General features: G+C 38.6%; 2 protein-coding genes across 11 annotated transcripts in view; both read left to right on the top strand.

Annotated features, from left to right (window-relative positions):
- LOC137983807 (fibroblast growth factor receptor 3-like) overlaps positions 1-9,796 on the top strand; it is a 54,789-nt gene extending 44,993 nt beyond the window's left edge. For all 10 annotated transcript variants that reach the window (XM_068830983.1, XM_068830979.1, XM_068830978.1 and 7 more), the window contains 12 exons: positions 906-1,205; positions 1,638-1,667; positions 2,287-2,420; positions 2,867-3,134; positions 3,537-3,647; positions 3,982-4,172; positions 4,895-5,017; positions 5,127-5,197; positions 5,412-5,452; positions 5,605-5,701; positions 5,805-5,904; positions 6,464-9,796. In XM_068830983.1, coding sequence (XP_068687084.1) covers positions 906-1,205; positions 1,638-1,667; positions 2,287-2,420; positions 2,867-3,134; positions 3,537-3,647; positions 3,982-4,172; positions 4,895-5,017; positions 5,127-5,197; positions 5,412-5,452; positions 5,605-5,701; positions 5,805-5,904; positions 6,464-6,532 — 1,535 coding nt within the window. In that variant the 3' untranslated portion in view covers positions 6,533-9,796. The remainder of the gene's footprint in view (positions 1-905; positions 1,206-1,637; positions 1,668-2,286; positions 2,421-2,866; positions 3,135-3,536; positions 3,648-3,981; positions 4,173-4,894; positions 5,018-5,126; positions 5,198-5,411; positions 5,453-5,604; positions 5,702-5,804; positions 5,905-6,463) is intronic.
- A 2,859-nt stretch (positions 9,797-12,655) lies between these two features.
- LOC137983810 (tyrosine-protein kinase receptor Tie-1-like) overlaps positions 12,656-17,500 on the top strand; it is a 43,340-nt gene continuing 38,495 nt past the window's right edge. Inside the window, exons 1-2 of the mRNA XM_068830987.1 lie at positions 12,656-12,759; positions 16,522-16,899. Of these exons, the coding sequence (XP_068687088.1) occupies positions 12,708-12,759; positions 16,522-16,899 (430 nt within the window). The 5' untranslated portion in view covers positions 12,656-12,707. The remainder of the gene's footprint in view (positions 12,760-16,521; positions 16,900-17,500) is intronic.

Raw genomic sequence — 17,500 nt, 5'->3', positions numbered from 1 at the left:
GTTAATCGCCACCCGGCATCAAGGGTGTTATCAGTCACAAAAGCTTAAACGCTTTGTGGGAATTCATTTGTCGTGGGAATATAACATCAGCTCTTTGAGCTTTTAATTGATTTTAGTCTTACATTGTAAGGTAAAGATTAGTTATTTTAAAACAGCATTGTCAAACGAGTACGCCTTCGCCCAGCTGTGGGATCAAAATATAACAAAAAGTCTACCCCAGTGAGAAAGTGTTTTTTTTGCATGAGTGCCACGTGACCTGCCTGAACCAGGGTCTTTCTTCTCAACGACAAAGGCGGCAGAGAAGACCCTGGGGACGAGGTTGTGTTTTACCACCAACAAAGTCTGTCAGTTCTTAGCTACCAACCCTCTGCATGGATTTTCTCACAGGCACATTTCCACTAGTTTTAAAACCAAATCCGCCTGAAGAAATCACGTTAGAAGAATTATGAATTTCCTGACATCCTTTTCGATCTCTTGTGTATTGGATTATTCAAGTTGATTAATCCTTACGGGGACCTCACAACAAGAAACAGAAAGCATTGTCTCTCCTTCCGAAAGCGTTTAATTCCTGGATTGTCGGTCATATGTAGCGGCTAACTAACTCAAGGGTACTTTGGAATTTGAGGTACTCCACCGCTCGATAATCACACCAATATATGGAAATTTGATTATCGGGGTGAATAGGGTTACTTACCAGCAACGATACTCAACTTAACATCACGGGGATTTTTGATGAGGTGCAGGCTACGTCGTGATGCTTGGGTTAAATATGTTTTCTTTTCATTTTCATACTAGTTATGAACAGTTTCTTGAGATCCAGCTTATTCTTCCAAGCCAAGAAGAGATTATGCTTATTTGTTTTCCTTTTTCCGGGTAACTTTCCCTTTGTATACTTTAATCGACAGGTGTTCCGGAACCTGTAACTATTGTCAAAGATGAGATAGATAATAACAAAATAACCCTTACTTGGAACAAACCCGAAGAGAATGGAGAGGCCATCACCCAATACACCATCTACAAAAGAATTGCGAGTGAAAAGAAGTGGACAAACGTTGGAGAAGTAAAGGACAGCTCTAATCGTGCGTTTGTTGTCAAAATGGAAGATAACAAAAAGCATGAATTGGTTGTTACCGCATCAAACAAATACGGCGAGAGTGTGGTGACTACAGAAAACATCAAGATAGTGGAGATGCCATATGGTGGAGGTAAGTATAACTATTAAAATAAACATTTGCCTTTAGCAGGTGTAACTGTATTAAAAATATATATATTTAATTTAAAGTCCAATAGAGGCATAAGGCGATGACTTTTTAAAGGTGCTCCTCTCCTGTAATTTTCCAGGAAGAACGTAAAGTCAGCTTATTTAACGTCGGTACTTCCTTCAGCTACGAGGCTGGTATCAATGGAAGTCTCCCTCCCTCTGTCAGTGCTCCATTTTACGGTGTTTAATGCTATATCTGTACGTATCAGGGAAAAAGTGCAAACAGACGTCTGAGTCTCCTAGGATCGAACTTTGGACCTCTCGCTCGGAAAGCCGCGCACTAGCCAACTGTGCTACGCCTGCTCCTCCAAGGAGGACTTGCCATCCGTTCCGTCAAACACTGGCACTAACTACGATCATGTATTTTTCCCATTAGCAACTCCAAGGCCTCTGGAAAGTCAGAAAGGTAGGTCCGCTTTTGAGATACAAACCAAAGGTAGACCATTGCTTAATTCCGAGCGTACGGCTCCTCATTAAACTGGATAGTAAATGTAAGATTCAACTGTGCTCAATAACCCTTATTCATTTAACGTACAAAATCATCTGGCCGTCTTAAGAGGTAAAGTAAACATCAACGATGAAAAGCCAAAGAATTCTCTGAAAAATATATACCTACAAATGTTGAGCTAAGCCTAGGTGAAGAAAAAATAACTGCGAAACAACAGCAGTACTTGCAGGTTATTGTGCATGACTATACGATCCAAAACGAATTGAAAAAGAAAACATGCATGCTCTTTTTCTTTCAGTTTCCTTTAGTTGACTAAAATCACTCTCTCTCACTGCGAAGCGTGAGAAAACGAGCCTTAGGTAGACTAGTCAGCGTCTCAACTATGTTTATGAAATCGTCACGCATCTTACTGCAAGTGTATCAAAAAGATTATTTTCCTGCTCTGCGAGCATACCCGAATCCAAAAAAAAAAAAAAGAAGAACAAGACAAAGAAATAGTCGTGCTAAATACGCATTGCCCTCAGTAGAAACTTCGTGGCCCTGCATTACAAGTCTTTTTGTGCTTTCTTTGTGTTAGGTTCTTGTTCTGTTTTGCATATATTTTACAACTTATTCATCGTCTTTCTGGTGATCACAATTATTGTTCTCTCCGTGGTGATATGGAAAATGCGCCGTCGTCCTTGTCCAAGATGTGGAGATCTTATACCTATGGTAAGTTGTTAATGAGATCTTGCCAGAAGAAAAGATGAGTGTAATATGAACCCTGGATTAAGAAAGTTTGATTATCGCTTCTTCAAAGCCAAAGCATTCAGTCTATTGAAGATCGTTGTAAGCTCTCCACACTCTCTCTTTGTAGGCGTAAGGTTGCTATCCTGTTGTTCCATTATATAGTGTATTTGCTACACATCTCTCTTGAAGTAAGTTTATAATTGCGTGGATACTGGTAGAATTTAGTTCAAGGCCGCTACACTTACCACTGCCCTAACTGTCCCCTCCTGGAATACTCGTTACAATGGTTGTCTGTTATTTAAATCATGTTCAAAGCAAATCTTGGGGAGAAGGATGGACGATACTGGAAACAGAAGCTAGCATTGCAGTTGCCCTGAGAGATACAATTAGATCTTTACTTTCATTTTTTGTGGATTAATTATCACCAGAATCCAGTATCTTTGCAAGTTAAAGAAAACTTAGAACTTCCCAGCGATCTAAATACAAAGGAGTCAGCGAGCTACGCATCTCAAGCTGCAGGAAGTGGATCTTACATGCCACTTCATCCGTCTGGAAGGAGCTGGGAAGTGAGTCAAGAAGATGTTCATGTTATCAAAATCATCGGTAAAGGAGCCTTTTCTCAGGTTGCCCAGGCAACAGTGAAAAATGTAAGAGAACATCAGGAGGAAACGACAGTGGCAGTAAAAATGCTGAAAGGTTGGTTTCCGCTTATCCTTGACCTGTGCTTTCACTCATCTGTTTATACTGCTTTTAAAAGCGCACAATGGAAGAGGTAAACTGGCTTGATAAGGTTTATAAAGTCAGCTTGCTTTGAGACATTGATCAAAGGATATCAGCACTATATATGGAAAAGTACATGTCTTTTACTGCTGGCCATGCAGTTTCTCGCTAAATTAATTTAAAAAAATGGCGTTAATAACTACAATCCTTCATAACTCTATCGTCGCGAAACATTATTTGTTCTGTTTCACAATTGGATTATTTTGCTCGTAGCTAAAATAATTCAAAGTATTTACACTTCAACGATTATCTGTTGTAGTACTACTTTAGCCATCCCGAGTCAACTGCCATCAAGAATTTCTATTCCTTACTTCCTAGGCAATGCTCCTCCGTCAGATAGAAAGGATCTGTTGTCAGAATTGGAGCTGATGAAAAAAATGAAACCTCATCCTCATGTTATCAAGCTCATCGGATGCGTCACTGAAAGCGGTAAAACTGACGTCTTCATAATTTGTTGTGCTTTTAAATTTGTTTTGTTTTGTTTTATCTCATTTAAAAAATGAATCAAGCCTATTCTGGTGTAGCTCGAGGTGTGCTAGGGATGGAACGTGGTTCAAAGAATTAGCAAAAGTACACTCAAGAATCTTGAGTCGAGTTAATGAAGAAGTTAATTTCTTTTTGCAACATGGATCAGTTTTATTCTTCATGGTGTAAAACGTGACTAATTTGGATTGGGAATTGTGTAAAGAGAGTGTTGAAAGAAGCTAGTAATTCCTAGGATGAATATGAACACACCATATTTCAGGAACCTTGTTTTCCACAGAACCACTGATGGTCTTGATCGAGTATGTTCCATTTGGAGACCTCTTGGGATACCTAAGAAAGAGCCGAGGACTGAACGACACTTACTATAAGGACCCGGATGTACAACCGGAGACCAATCTGACTTCGGAACAGCTGATAAAATTCGCTTGGCAGGTTGCTGATGGGATGTGTTACTTGTGTTCGAAAAAGGTTTGCTCACCAAGGGAAGATCGCCATCAGTCCGCATCCATAAATAGGAAATAAATGTTTAGAATACTATGAAAATACATTTGCAGGATATTCATTATTACATTGATACTGTAAGTGAAACGGAAGTGCAACCAGGCTGACAATGAGACATATAACTGAGCTATGGAAGTTCAGTTAACGTTTAGTTTAGACAGCTGTGAATGTAACTTAAGAGGTTACAGGTCTTTGAATTGCATCCTTTTATGCTGCCTTCATGATTCTCCAATTCAGAGTAGCATCAAACTATGGCTGTTGTGAAACATGTCCGTGCACGTAAATTAACACGAATTTAATTGTAAAAATTGTTTGGGTGGGTGATTAAAGCTAAAGGTTTCCCTTCGGACGCAAGGGGTGCAATTTCTACTCTTATTACTTACTAGTGGATTTATCTTCGGTGTTAAAATAGAACGACTTGATTATCTCCGACCGGTTAGCGTTTTCTAATGTCGTGTGTGATTAAAAATCTTTCCTCTATTCGCTGTTGATTGATGAGACCGCATTACAGGACTCAAACTATGGTCAATTATTAGAAATGTAGATTCATATGGATGTGTTCCCTCGATAATGAGGCCCACTTAGAATACTTTGACATTTACTGAAGATGGGACGCTTCTGATAGAGTTAATTTTGTCGTAAAAATTTACTACTCTTCTTAATACATATTCATACTCAATTTCTGTTAGATTGTCCATCGCGACTTGGCGGCGAGAAATGTTCTGGTTGGTGAAGGAGAGAGATGCAAGGTGACAGATTTTGGGATGGCGAGGAATGTGGGCCAGGACGATATTTATACCAAAAAAAGTCGGGTAAAGCTACAACTAAACTTTGCTTTGCGAAAATGCTTTATTTGCTACGATCAAGTACCAGATGTATTGGTTTTTTCTAAGAGTATTGTGTAATTGTCTTCGTACATAGGGTCGTTTACCTGTTAAGTGGACTGCATATGAGGCCTTGCTTTACGGAGTGTACACAACACAAAGTGATGTGTAAGTATATCCGTGTCAGTAAAAAGTTTAAATTATTTTCCTTTTGGAAGTGATTGTTGTCCATTCCCGTTTCATTTTGCAGCAGACCTAAATATCTTCGTCCTAGGAGTTGTTGTTATTTCTTTTCTCTAGTGATTCTTCCATTTTTGAAATGCATGCTTCCTTACTTCCAGTCTCATTTCTTGCTTCTTATTTGTTTCACTCCTTTTTGCAGGTGGAGTTATGGCATCCTTCTCTATGAAGTTCTAACAATTGGTACGCTTCGACTTAGAAACGATTTGACCTAATTACAAAAATGTGCACACTAATAACTGAAAATAGTTCTGCAATCAGTATCGCTTACTTAACTGGGCAAATTTCACGTTTTCGTATCAAGTGTTATTGATGCTGGATCTTTATACCCATAGGTGGATCACCATACCCGGACACAAACGCCAGGCTTATTGCGGATAAACTTCAACAAGGATACAGAATGCCAAAGCCAAGACATGTGGACAGCAAACTGTAAAATACTTACTTCTCAATTGTGATATTGAGTAATAAGTAGACGATTTAATGCTTGCATAAACAACCTCCCAATAGTGAAGTAAGAACCTTTTAATTTTAGGTATGAAATCATGATGAAGTGTTGGGAAGAAGACCCAAGTGCTCGACCGACATTTGAAAAGCTGAGGAGAACAATGAAGGATATGGAGAGGAATCACAAGGTAAAGAAATCAAGAGAAAATTTGGGGAAAGGAAAGGAAAGGAAATAAAAGGAACTTTATTTAAGTGTCTAGTCTTCTAGTGCATTAATTGGGGACACTGTAAACTGAAATGAGCAAATTAACCAACTCAAACCAAACGTTGGTCTTTTAAGGAGAGGGGAAAACGGTATTACCAGGAGGAAAACATTTCGGAGATGAGTAAAACCAATAAACTAAACCCACATATAACGCCAGTCTGGGAATTAAACCCAGGCCACGCTGGTGGGAAACAAGTGCTCTCACCACTACGCCAGCGCTGGGATTAATGAAGGGGGTTTTTCCTGACGTTCTAATCTCCACGAAAACTTGATTAATTCAAACCTACCTGCGCCGAAAAGACTAGTCTTCCACTGTCATCTATGTTCCAATTTTAATCCTTTTATTCTCACAACCACTTGTTAATTACCGTATTCCCTCGTTCTCGGCCTTCTTCAATGTTTAAATCAACTAGGGTATGAACTTCTTGGCTTAAACAATTAAGTAAAACTGAGCTTAACACATTCCAAATTTTCTTTTGCAGACATATGTAAACCTCAGTCAGTACGACACAAGAATGTACGCCAATGTCACTGATCTGACAGCCGAGTAGAATTTTTTAAAAATTTGTTTTTATTATTAGTATTTTTTATTCCTCCAACTCTAACTGATACATAATTAAGTAGATAAAGCGTCGAAAAAGATAATAAACGCACGATAAAAATTACAACACAAATTAATTAATATAGTATAGTGGAAGGAAAGGAGAGGGCCACTTCTACAACTATTGCTGTACCCCTTAAAGTTACGCATAACAAAATACGAAATTTTCAATAAAAAAGTGAAGGAAAATAGATGATGAAATAGCTCAGTAAGTTATGAAAAAGATAATGTTTCATTAGTATTGAGCAGGGAACCAGTGAGATAGTTTGTCCCTGATGAATTGCGGAAGATTATTCCAAAAAGACACTTCCAAAAATGCTGGGGCAAAATCTCCTAAGATTAGTTCGAAATGAGGGTATGAAAACTTGATTGGATGATGCACTGCGGGTATTGTAATTATGTAGCGCAGATACTAATGAAACAGGTATATTATGAAACTTTTCATGGTAGAAATAATCAGAAACAAAGCAAAGATGCATGTGTTCAGTTTAACAAAGTAGATGAAGTAGAAAAGCTTAGTATGGTTGGAACATTAAAGAATTAAGATCACACAGCCAATCGGAACTTTTGTTAGTTGATTAAGCACCGTTTAATCGATAGATAGCTGACATTATATAGGTTTTCTTTAGTTGTTTTAATTAAGAATGGATTTTTAGGTTTTTCACAATCTAGTCAGATGAGAGACCCTCCTCGCAGACTGGTAAATTTGAATGCTTTCCCTCCTGGTATAAGAGAACCTAGCGACTTTATCGAATTCAAGAATTTACGAAATTAATGTCCTCATGGCTTGAGTTAAGGACACGTTATTTCGTGTTGTAAAATCTGTATTTAATCTACTTTTATGACCGTAAATTGAAACATATCGTATTTCTACTATTTCTTTTGGTGACATGGTTCTGAATAAGCTTTGTTTTATACTCGTATGCTTCAACAGTTCTTCCAATCCCTTTGATGTTTACGAGTTGAACTAAAATGTTCTGAACGATTGATTGTGGTTAAGGAACCTTACTCATCCACTTTACATTGCGCGCCCACATTACTTCAGTCGCCATTTTTAGGGCCCCCGAAACTCTGAATGCTATGACTGTATAAAGTACTCGGTGTCCATCGGACATCAAATGGGCTTTATAATTCTGTTTTCCATTGAAAAATAAGCTATGTCTATTAGAATTTGAGTTTCTGATATCATTTATGTACGGAATGGTTAGTAAAGCATCTGCTCTTGGAATGGAAGCGCAGAGTACCAAAATTGGGAATTCCTCGATAACGGCTGGAACGATCAGAATTAGTGTATTATCATTTCGGAAAAATAAAGAAATAAGTTCTTGCACTACATTGTAAGGAATCACAAACATCCCCATCGTTGTGCGTGTCTTCCGCTCCGGTTGCCGGCACTGAACAAAGAGGCAAGACAAGTCTTCGGCAATCATCATGTTGAATACTGATCTCCATCACAATCAGTAAAAAGCCTTTATCTATTGCTGTTCATTTTATTTTCTCGATGATAATAAAACTGCGTTTTGTGGAAGCAACCTTGTGTGTGACTCTGGAAAAGTTGAAAACTAGAGGTCACAAGGTCAGCTTGTGTTTATTTACAGGAAGACGAAATTGTTGTTGGATTTAACACCGTTTGAAGTCTAGGTAAACTTGAAAAATATTAAATTATATTATTATATCTCTCAGGTAGTACGCGCGCCGTAATTGGCTAAATTAGCGGGCCGTATTCTACAGTACGGCCCACTGTACAGCCCGCTAAATTTACAATTTCGACAAAACCTCATCTAGCGAGTTTTTTGTGTCATTTCTGTTGCATAAACTTGTACTGAAAACTGTTTGAATCTTGCAAGCAACTATTTAAACTTAAGGACGTTCGCGCCCATTGCTACGGCGCATCCTTACAGCGCACGCAAATTCACATGCCACGTCATGCATCGAGCGCGCGCGCTAAGTAATAAAATGAACAATTATAGCGCAGATGGCTATTGCTGTAGCTTTCCTTGGATTTAACGATCTTGGATGTTCGTTGACCCCTACTTTTCTTTTCAGAAACAGATTTTATTTACAATTTTCTCCACATTGTCCAAAAATGAACAAAAATTCAATGTGGGAGGTTCAAAAAAATTTCTAGATTTCTGTCCTCGTGACATGGAATCCTTCCCTCTTGCGGCTGCAAGACGCATGAAACTATGGTCGCTAAATGCGAACTTGTTCATTCAGGAACCTCAACAGTTAACTAAATTCAATTGATGGGTCCACTTAAATAAAGTTGGTAGAGAACATTTTACTTCAAAGATGTAATTGTAATATTTTTGGGCTTACAGACACTGTGGCCCTCTTCGCTAAAAAAGCCGGATTTTTTCAGATTTAGGGTGTTCTTCCAAGCACGTTCTCTCCAAAACGAAGTCGGTGACCCCCCATTTTTACATTTCTGACATCACTAACTGATCATCTTTCAATGGTAAAATTTTCAGAAAAAAATCAATGTTAGAATATTCTCGCGCGAACGTGCTTAACAGCCAAGAAGATTTAGTTTTTGGGATTTTGGCACGGCATTCTTTGTGTTAGCGGTTAGCAGTTGAACCTTCAGCCTCACTTTGACTAGTTTCCTTGCCCGCGCGCCGGTTAACCACAGAGATCTTACTAACCTCGTTTTCTCGGTCCGTACTGAAAGTTACGGATCCTCGTTTTTTCCCGTTGATTTATGGCCCGCGCGCTTCGCGCTTGGACCACAAATCAACGGGAAAAAACTTGGTCCGTAACTTACAGTACGGACCTCGAACTCGGTTAGTAAGAGGTATGGAACGTAAAGTAAGAGCATTTTATCTAGTGTTACAACAAAGTATTGCGCGCGTCACACTGAAACCTTCTTTAATTAATTTAAAATAATTATTATTTTTTTTTAATTTAACCTTCTTTTAATTGCTGCGAACTGCTTGGATGGAAAATAAATATGGGTTGCTTGCTTATTAATTAACAAAGGTCCAGGTAAAAGTTAAAACAGCTAACTACCACGCGTAGAAATTTTATTTCCCTCCTGAATTCACTGCAGAGGTAGCTCCACGTTTCTTAGAATGGCACTTGCATGAAATGGTGGTATTCTGCTGTTTTTCTGATCGAAATCCATCTAATTTCACAGAATAATCCTCCTCGAGGATCTTTGAAGTGTTTTCTATTTCCAAATGTGTTCTAATTACCCTCTCAAGTGCAAAAATAACTCAACGATACTTGCCCATATATTGAAGTAGACGCTCCAAATTCCCGGATAACAACAACATCAACAAAGCGTGGGAAGTAAAGTGGTTGAGTAAGGTTCTTTAAGATCAGTATGTGTTTAGCATGGCAAGCTGGAGGTCGATGGAGGCTAGCTTAAGAAGAATCTGCTACAATTACCACGGAATTACCAACTGAAAGGAAAAGGTTTTCGAAAAATTAAATTTAGAAATCACTATTTATGTGTTGTTGGTCAAATCCGGGCTCAGGTTGAAACCGTTTTTACTTAGGTTAAATTGGTGATCCTCATTTTCTGCACTTCCCAGAAGTTAATAGAAAAACAAGAGACGAAAAAGCCAGCAAATCCTGGAGAATATTGGATATATGGACTGAGAGTAACGTCATAACCCAAAACCCCGTAGGGAAAAAGGTCTTTCACAAGCATCCAATTTGTGTCTCAGAATGATGTTTTCTTCACAAACACAAATAAAGACAAGACACGTTTATGAGTAATACCTACATTTCGACCGACTTGTCGGTCTTCCTCAGGGTGAATGAAGAAAAATCGTTACAAACAGATTTCTTCTACGCAACTGAAATACAAAAGTGCGCGCTACGACTATAACCGTCAATATCTGTAAGGGCTGCGTTAAGTAACCTTAACTGGCCTGATAAGTTAGGCATTTCAATGTTTTTCTTAAGTCGCCTTAAGTTACGGCGAGAGTTGGCCTAAATGAGTACTGCTTCATAATAAATTTCCTCCAAATAGTAAGAAAACATTCTTTAAATTTAGGTATGAAATCATGATGAAATGTTAGGAAAAACTGAGATCTAAGTGATTGACCTACATTTGAAAAGCTGAGGAGAACAATGAAGGATATAGAAAGGAATCAAAAGGTAAAGAAATAAAGTGAGGAGTAGTATGCTCCTGATGTACTTGCCTGCAAGCACACTTGATTTAACCTACCTGCGACGAAGAACCTAGCCTGTCTTCCTCTGTCTTCTATGTTCTATGTTCTGTGTTCTATGTTGAATCGTATTGTTCTCACAACCACTTGCGAATTGCCATATTCGCTTGTTCTTGGATTTCTTCAGTGTTCGAAATAGTTTGAATGCACTATGGTATGAGGTGGTTGGCTCACTTAATCAAGTAACCTAAACAAAGGTTGTTTTTTTGCAGACGTATGTAAACCTCAGTCAGTACGACACAACAATGTATGCCAATGTCACTGATCTGACTGACGAGTAGATGAAGTAGAAGAGCTTAGTATGGTTAGACTATTAAAGAATTAGGAATAAACAGTAAATCACTTTGCCTTTAGTTGGTTTAAGAAATTGTTTATAGATTATTTACATTCAAGTCAGTGGATTGTAAATGTTTTTCCTCTAGATATAAGAGAACCAAGCTACGCTATCACATTCAAGGATTTGCTTAATAAATCGTACTCGTGGCTTAAAGGCCCATGTTCATCCTACAGGTATTGCGTGCCGAGGAACGTTTTTCATATAGGAAGCCCCGCGCGCCAAAGCTGAAATTCATCCAATCAGGTCGCTACGATAAGCATTGAGATTGTTCATAACAAAACAAACGGTCGAAAAACCTGTCGGTCGAAGGTGGGCCTTTAAAGAGCTCGGTCACGATATTTTGGGTTCAAAAACACACATAAAAATTGTATTTAAGTAATGGGGAAATAGTGAAATAACAATTTGTTAGGGAAGATAAGAACCAAAGAGACAGGAATAAATGCAAGCATGGCCAGGATGGTGAAGGATTCAGAAGATTGAAACGGATTACAAACGATCTTTTTGATAAATTGAGGCTAACCAAAACCTCATGTAGGTTCCCGCGAATAAATTGTCTCATATGTGCAGGGACTACTTGAAGACGTATTGTGATATTTCTGTGATCCCTGAGGCGCCATAAGAGAGCGGTTTAATCCCCAAGCTTGCACACCAAGTAAGTCAACGGTCTGCACACAAAGTGAAAGCCACGCCTTAGCTAAAATCAGGATTTAAATATAATTATTTTGTAGCGAGGGTGGAATGAAACTTCCATTTAGATTCTTTTTTTTTTTCCTATTTTTTGCGTTCGTCCCGTCCTATGTGGGTTAGGGGTTATTACAGGATGCGGGAGATAAAAGGGCGTGAGGGGGGAGAGAAATGTAATTGCTACTTCATGTCATTTCTTAAAGCGTTACAGTACCATTGGAAAATATGAGCGCAAAGTGATATTTGACATGAATTAGCGTCTTCTAAGCAATCAAGCAAACAAAAATTCTCGGTTGGGCTAAAAAAACAGGCTTTCTTCCGGTGAAATTATCAACCCTTTCATAGTGGTGACGCATGTACGTTATAGGTCCTGAAATGTCAAGCAGGCTGTCGCATAACTGACGCATAGCTGCTGGAAGACGAGCAAATCGACAAAGGAAACACCTAAGAATTATGCAACTTCAAAAATTAAGACGTGTCTCGAGTCTTCTATTTTATAGGAGATGGGAGCCGGACTGAAAAGAGCGTCAGCCAGAATATAAAGGTGTGGGAGATTCTGCCCTATTGTAGTTTCGACTTATTTCACCATCACTTGTTTCACATCTCTGCAAATTCAAACCATTGAGCATTTACATGTAATTTAAAATTGGCGCTATTAATCTTCATTTTCGGTATGGTATTGCCAATAAGTAAAACAAAACTAACCACAAACAATCTGTTTAGTCCTTGTAATTGTCCACCTACTTCCGAGTTGTCTATTCCGGATAATTTTCAGGTCGATTCATTAAATTGCGTGACGCCACTAGAAAGGTCAAAGTGAATCTTTCAGTTGTTAAGGAATGCAGAGTATAAATTTTCACTTTGAGCGTAACCAAATCTCGTCAGTCTGCATCATTTCGCTTTTATGAAAGAAGTTTGCAAGTAAGATGACTGGATGGTGTGTTTTCTATTTGCTTCTTTTTGTCGTTCAAGTATCAGGTAGGCCATTGAAGCGAATTTTACAACTGAATATGCGTCTTGTAATCATGATCAGGCATGGAAGTGCTTATATATGGGCTTCAAAATATTTACGCCTGTGCTTTGCCCTTGATAAAAAAACTTTGATGGTTTATTCGTTTATTTCGATTCCTTTTCATTGAAGTTAGGTTATTATGGCGTCAATGATCGGCTTAAAAACACCGTATTAAATTTAGAATTGGCCAATTATTGGGAAACGTGTTGGAGGGCGGAGTTTGTTTTCGTTTGATAAGGATTTTCTTTAGGAGATGTTTTCCTAGACATTAATTTTGCCTTTAAGATTATAGTATAAAACATTACCTCAAAGACGGTTAACGTGATTGAAATCAAATTTGACAGCAACTACAATCGGACAAGAAATAGTGAAAGATATCAAAAATTCAATTGTTATAGGTAATGTCTTAATATTTCAAGGCTTAATACATCGAGTGGGTAGGAAACAAAGACCAAGCATCGAAGATCGACCTTGGAAGCGGCTTTTGATCAATTTAAGGTTACCGTCTACCTTCACAGGAGTGAGACTAATTTGTAGAAGTACAGACCGCGGAACCGGGGACCTGTGGAACCTGTGGAACCTGTGGAACGTAGAGAAATGACTGTTTTATTGAAACCCCATGATAAAAACAATGCGATCTACATTAGCATTTGTTAAATATCGACTATGTCCGCTGATTACCGCGTCCCAAATGCCATTTCTAGCTGATATCTGCGTATTTGCACCATCTGATTCAAGTTAGCCGATTAACTGGTGGATTGCGTGACAAGTCACAATCTACCAACTTGTTTTAATAATAATGATCCTGCTTGGTTTGAGGATTTTCAATTGTTTTTTTTTTTCCTTTTTTTTCGCGACATGCAGGTCACGTGATGGTATTTGCTGCCTGTCAGTTGTCATTTTGGTTTTATAGCTGTAGTTTAGCGCATGTTTTAGTACCTATTCGCAGTTGTTAAGGCAGTGGGCAAGGTCAGTCTTCTATGTTTCCAATTTTCCTAATCTTTCTGGGTCTGTTTAAGGTTATTTTCGAATTTACTGGTGAGATTGGCTTCGGCTGGTCATCGCCTCACTTGCCTTTTATGCCTGTATTATTTTCTTTATTTTTACAGCTTCTGTTTGACTTCAGGATTAGTTCGATCTCTTGTGGTAACAAGGAGAATGGGAGTGGGGTGGTTTCCTTGATCTTAGCCTGGGCCTTGCACATAAATACACTTGAATCGTGAGCCTGTATGCTGCATTTATTTCTCAACGAGAAAAATCAAATAAAATGAATTTTTCAAAATATCACCTTTTCCAAAGAGGGAAAAACATGTAACCGAAGCAACGGTACGTTCCTTTTTCCATTCTTGTTTGCGGCATGGTAAGTCTTTCATCGGAATACCGTCGTAACAACAACAACAACAACAACAACAACAACGATAACAAAAACAAGTCACCGCAAGCAGGGAATTGATCACAAGTTCATTGTTGTCGTGACTTCTTACGCAATTCACCAGTTAATGGGCTAACTTGAATCCGGTGGTGCAAATACGAAGATAAGAGCTATAAATGCCACCTGGAACAAGATAATTAGGGGGTACAGTCGATATTTAACAAATGCTAATGTAAATCTTATCGTTTTTATCATAGGGTTTCAATAAAAACAGTCATTTCTCTAGGTTTCGCAGGTTCTGCAGGTTCCGTAGTCTTAAGTTACCCAAATTCGGCTCACCTCCTTCAGGTGCGTTTTTATTGAAACGAATGTAGTGCTCTCCAATTACAGGGCAGATATCCGAACCCCTATATCAAAAATGGCCACTGGAATGTTTTCTTTATTTTTCAAAAAAAATGCTTTCTTAAATTGTGACCTCGTGGAAAAGGCTCTCACGGAGAAAACAAAATCAATTTTAAAATTTTCCAACACTGTTTTTTAGTAATGATTCCAAGTTCGAATGAGGCCTAACACTACTGTGAAGTTTTTGTACCCAATTATTCCATCAGGGCTCAACCCTAGTATTGGAATTGGGCCCACACAAGGACAGAGAAAAACTCTGACCAGGGTGGGATTTGAACCCACGACCTTCGGATTAGATCACCGCTGCTCTACCGACTGAGCTACAAGGCCAGAACGGGAGCTGGCCGTGGGTATGTGCAGCGATTACTGTTTTGTAGAACGTAGATTTATCTCCGATTGTAGTTGCTGTCAAATTTGATTTCAATCACGCTAACCGTCTTTGAGGTAATGTTCTATACTGTTATCTTAAAGGCAAAATTAATGTCTAGGAAAACAGCTCCTAAAGAAAATCCTTATCAAACGAAAACAAACTCCGCCCTCCAACACGTTTCCCAATAATTGGCCTAGCAGAGGATGCTACTTTTTGTGGCTTCCGCTTTTCCTGTATGGAAGAAATCCATATAGTCATCGCGATGAGTGTAACCAAGAGAAATTGAGGGGACAGAGAGGGAGGCTTAGGGCGTTGGCTGGGATATGCCATATCCACGAAAGTTATTTTTAAACGAGCGGAAGTCTGTCTTCCGAGACGTCCGCATACAGTGTTCCCATCGTTGTCGTCGTGCCATGGACTGTGGCCCTCGCTATTCGTTTCTGACTTGCTTTCTCCGTTTAATTCACTGATGTCAGCCTGCAAGTCATTCGTGACCACAGAAATAGTGGAGCTTATTTCCCAGCTGGAATTATCAGACCAGAAAAAACATTTTTCGCGTTTCTGAAAGTCGTTATCATCGACAAATCTTAAGTCCACTTCGTCCGCCATTACATGGAATCTTTGCTTTTCTTTCAAACATCAGACCGAGGTTGGCCTGCATGCGGACGTCTCGGAAGACAGAGTTCCGCTAGAACAAAGGCTTTCGCTTGTCTAAAAATAACTCTCGTGGACATGGCATATCCCAACGGCTGGACCGGGAGCCTCCCTCTCTGTCCCCTCATTTTCTCTTGGTGTAACAATAGAACACAAATGAGCTGTGCCGATTTTGATCCAATTGCTACGAATTTCATTCAGAATTAGCACATAGTCACACGCTACGAACATAGTCGCTACGAAAAAGTTATGTCGTTTGCAAAGGCTTTTTGCTTTGCTTTTTTTTTTTTTTTTTTTTTTTTTTTTACAATGGGTTTAAGGACGGTTTATTGTTTATAAGGATGACCAGGTCGAAGAAAAAATAATAGTCTTCCCTCATCTAAAAAAAACTTCACTGGATACTGGTCCGTTCCTGCAATAACCTCTATCGTTCTACGTTCCTCAAGTTCCCAGTGTATTCAAGTTAAGTCAAGGAAAACTCTTGGTGATCATTCCTTCTCAGCATCCGCCACACATTTGTGGAACAACCTTTCCATGTGAAAAGTGCCAATTCATTGATTTTTAAATTGTTTCAATCAAATCTGAAAACATTCTTGTTTATCTTGTAAAGTGCATTTGAACATTCTATGTAGTTTGCACTGTATAAATTCAATTATTATTATTATTATTATTATTATTATTATTATTATTGTTATTATTATCACAATTGAATAATTCATTGAAAGACTATACCATGTAACTTTCTAAGAACATCTTAAGAACGTTTTCGGCCTCACAATGCGAAGAGAGATAAGAGCGTTCAGCCTCAGCTCCAAAATTAGACGTTTTTGTCAAAAAAAAGAGTGTACATATACTATCATTCGCAGGGCTATATTGTAATAATATATTATATTTCTCACTCATCGCCTTTATAATTTTTTTTTCGCAAAGTTTATAGTGAAATGATGTTCACATCCCCATACAATGGCAAAAGTATTTTAGGTACAGTTGGATCTTCTGTAACATTCACTTGGAGCTTTTCTGGTGGAGTTTCACACATTTCTTGGGGACTAAAAAATCCTCTGGGCCAGACAATCCAAACCAAGTTAGTAGTTCTTGATGTCACCGGCTCAGTATCAATTCAAGCTCCAGCCTCTTACAGCCAGCGTGTGAGTGGAGTGCTTGTTGGTAATGTCTCTTCTGCTCAGGCCATTTTTAACATCAGTGCCATTAAAGAGGAAGATCAAGGATTTTATACCTGCGAGCTTTATAAATTTGAGAATCTTCTTGCTGTCATAAAAAGGGACCATGTGCACCTGATTGTGGAAGGTGAGTTAAGTTATACATGCCTGAAAATTCCATGGTAAATTACAATTTAGTTATCCCTTTTCCTGCCTGTATGAGTTGACGTGTGGGTTGTATCTCTAGGGTTTAAGAAAACAGTGGTCCGTAGGGTAGCTCGATAGTGCACGTGGCGCTATTATACATGTCCCCATAAAGAAAAGATCATTAATAATTACATGACCAACACAATTAATTGTACAGTCGTTTGAATGTTCATCCCACTCACACTACATAATGTCTCTCTAACGATTTCTTTTTAATTCGAAAGTGGTATTCAAAAGGTCTCCAGCGAAACAACACCGGGTATCTTGAAATCAGTTGACCTAGACAAAAGTTTAAAATTAGAAACACTACTGATGTGATTGTGATTTTCTGCTCCAAAAAAAAAAACATCTCTGGAAACAAGGACTTTTGGTAATGGCAAGCTTCAGGAAAGATTTAGAAATTTAATCTGAAGTCTACATTATCATCACATGAACGTCTCTAGCTCCCTCCTCAGGAACAAAAACGTCCTCCTGTTTAATTGTGGTAAATAGTGACATCCATGCTCTAATTGTAAATAAGATGGGCCATTTGCTGATGTTTG

Source organism: Montipora foliosa, chromosome 13 (genome assembly GCF_036669935.1).
Source record: "Montipora foliosa isolate CH-2021 chromosome 13, ASM3666993v2, whole genome shotgun sequence".
In the NCBI taxonomy this organism is placed as follows: domain Eukaryota; kingdom Metazoa; phylum Cnidaria; class Anthozoa; order Scleractinia; family Acroporidae; genus Montipora; species Montipora foliosa.
This window is presented reverse-complemented; position numbering and strand designations above follow the sequence as displayed.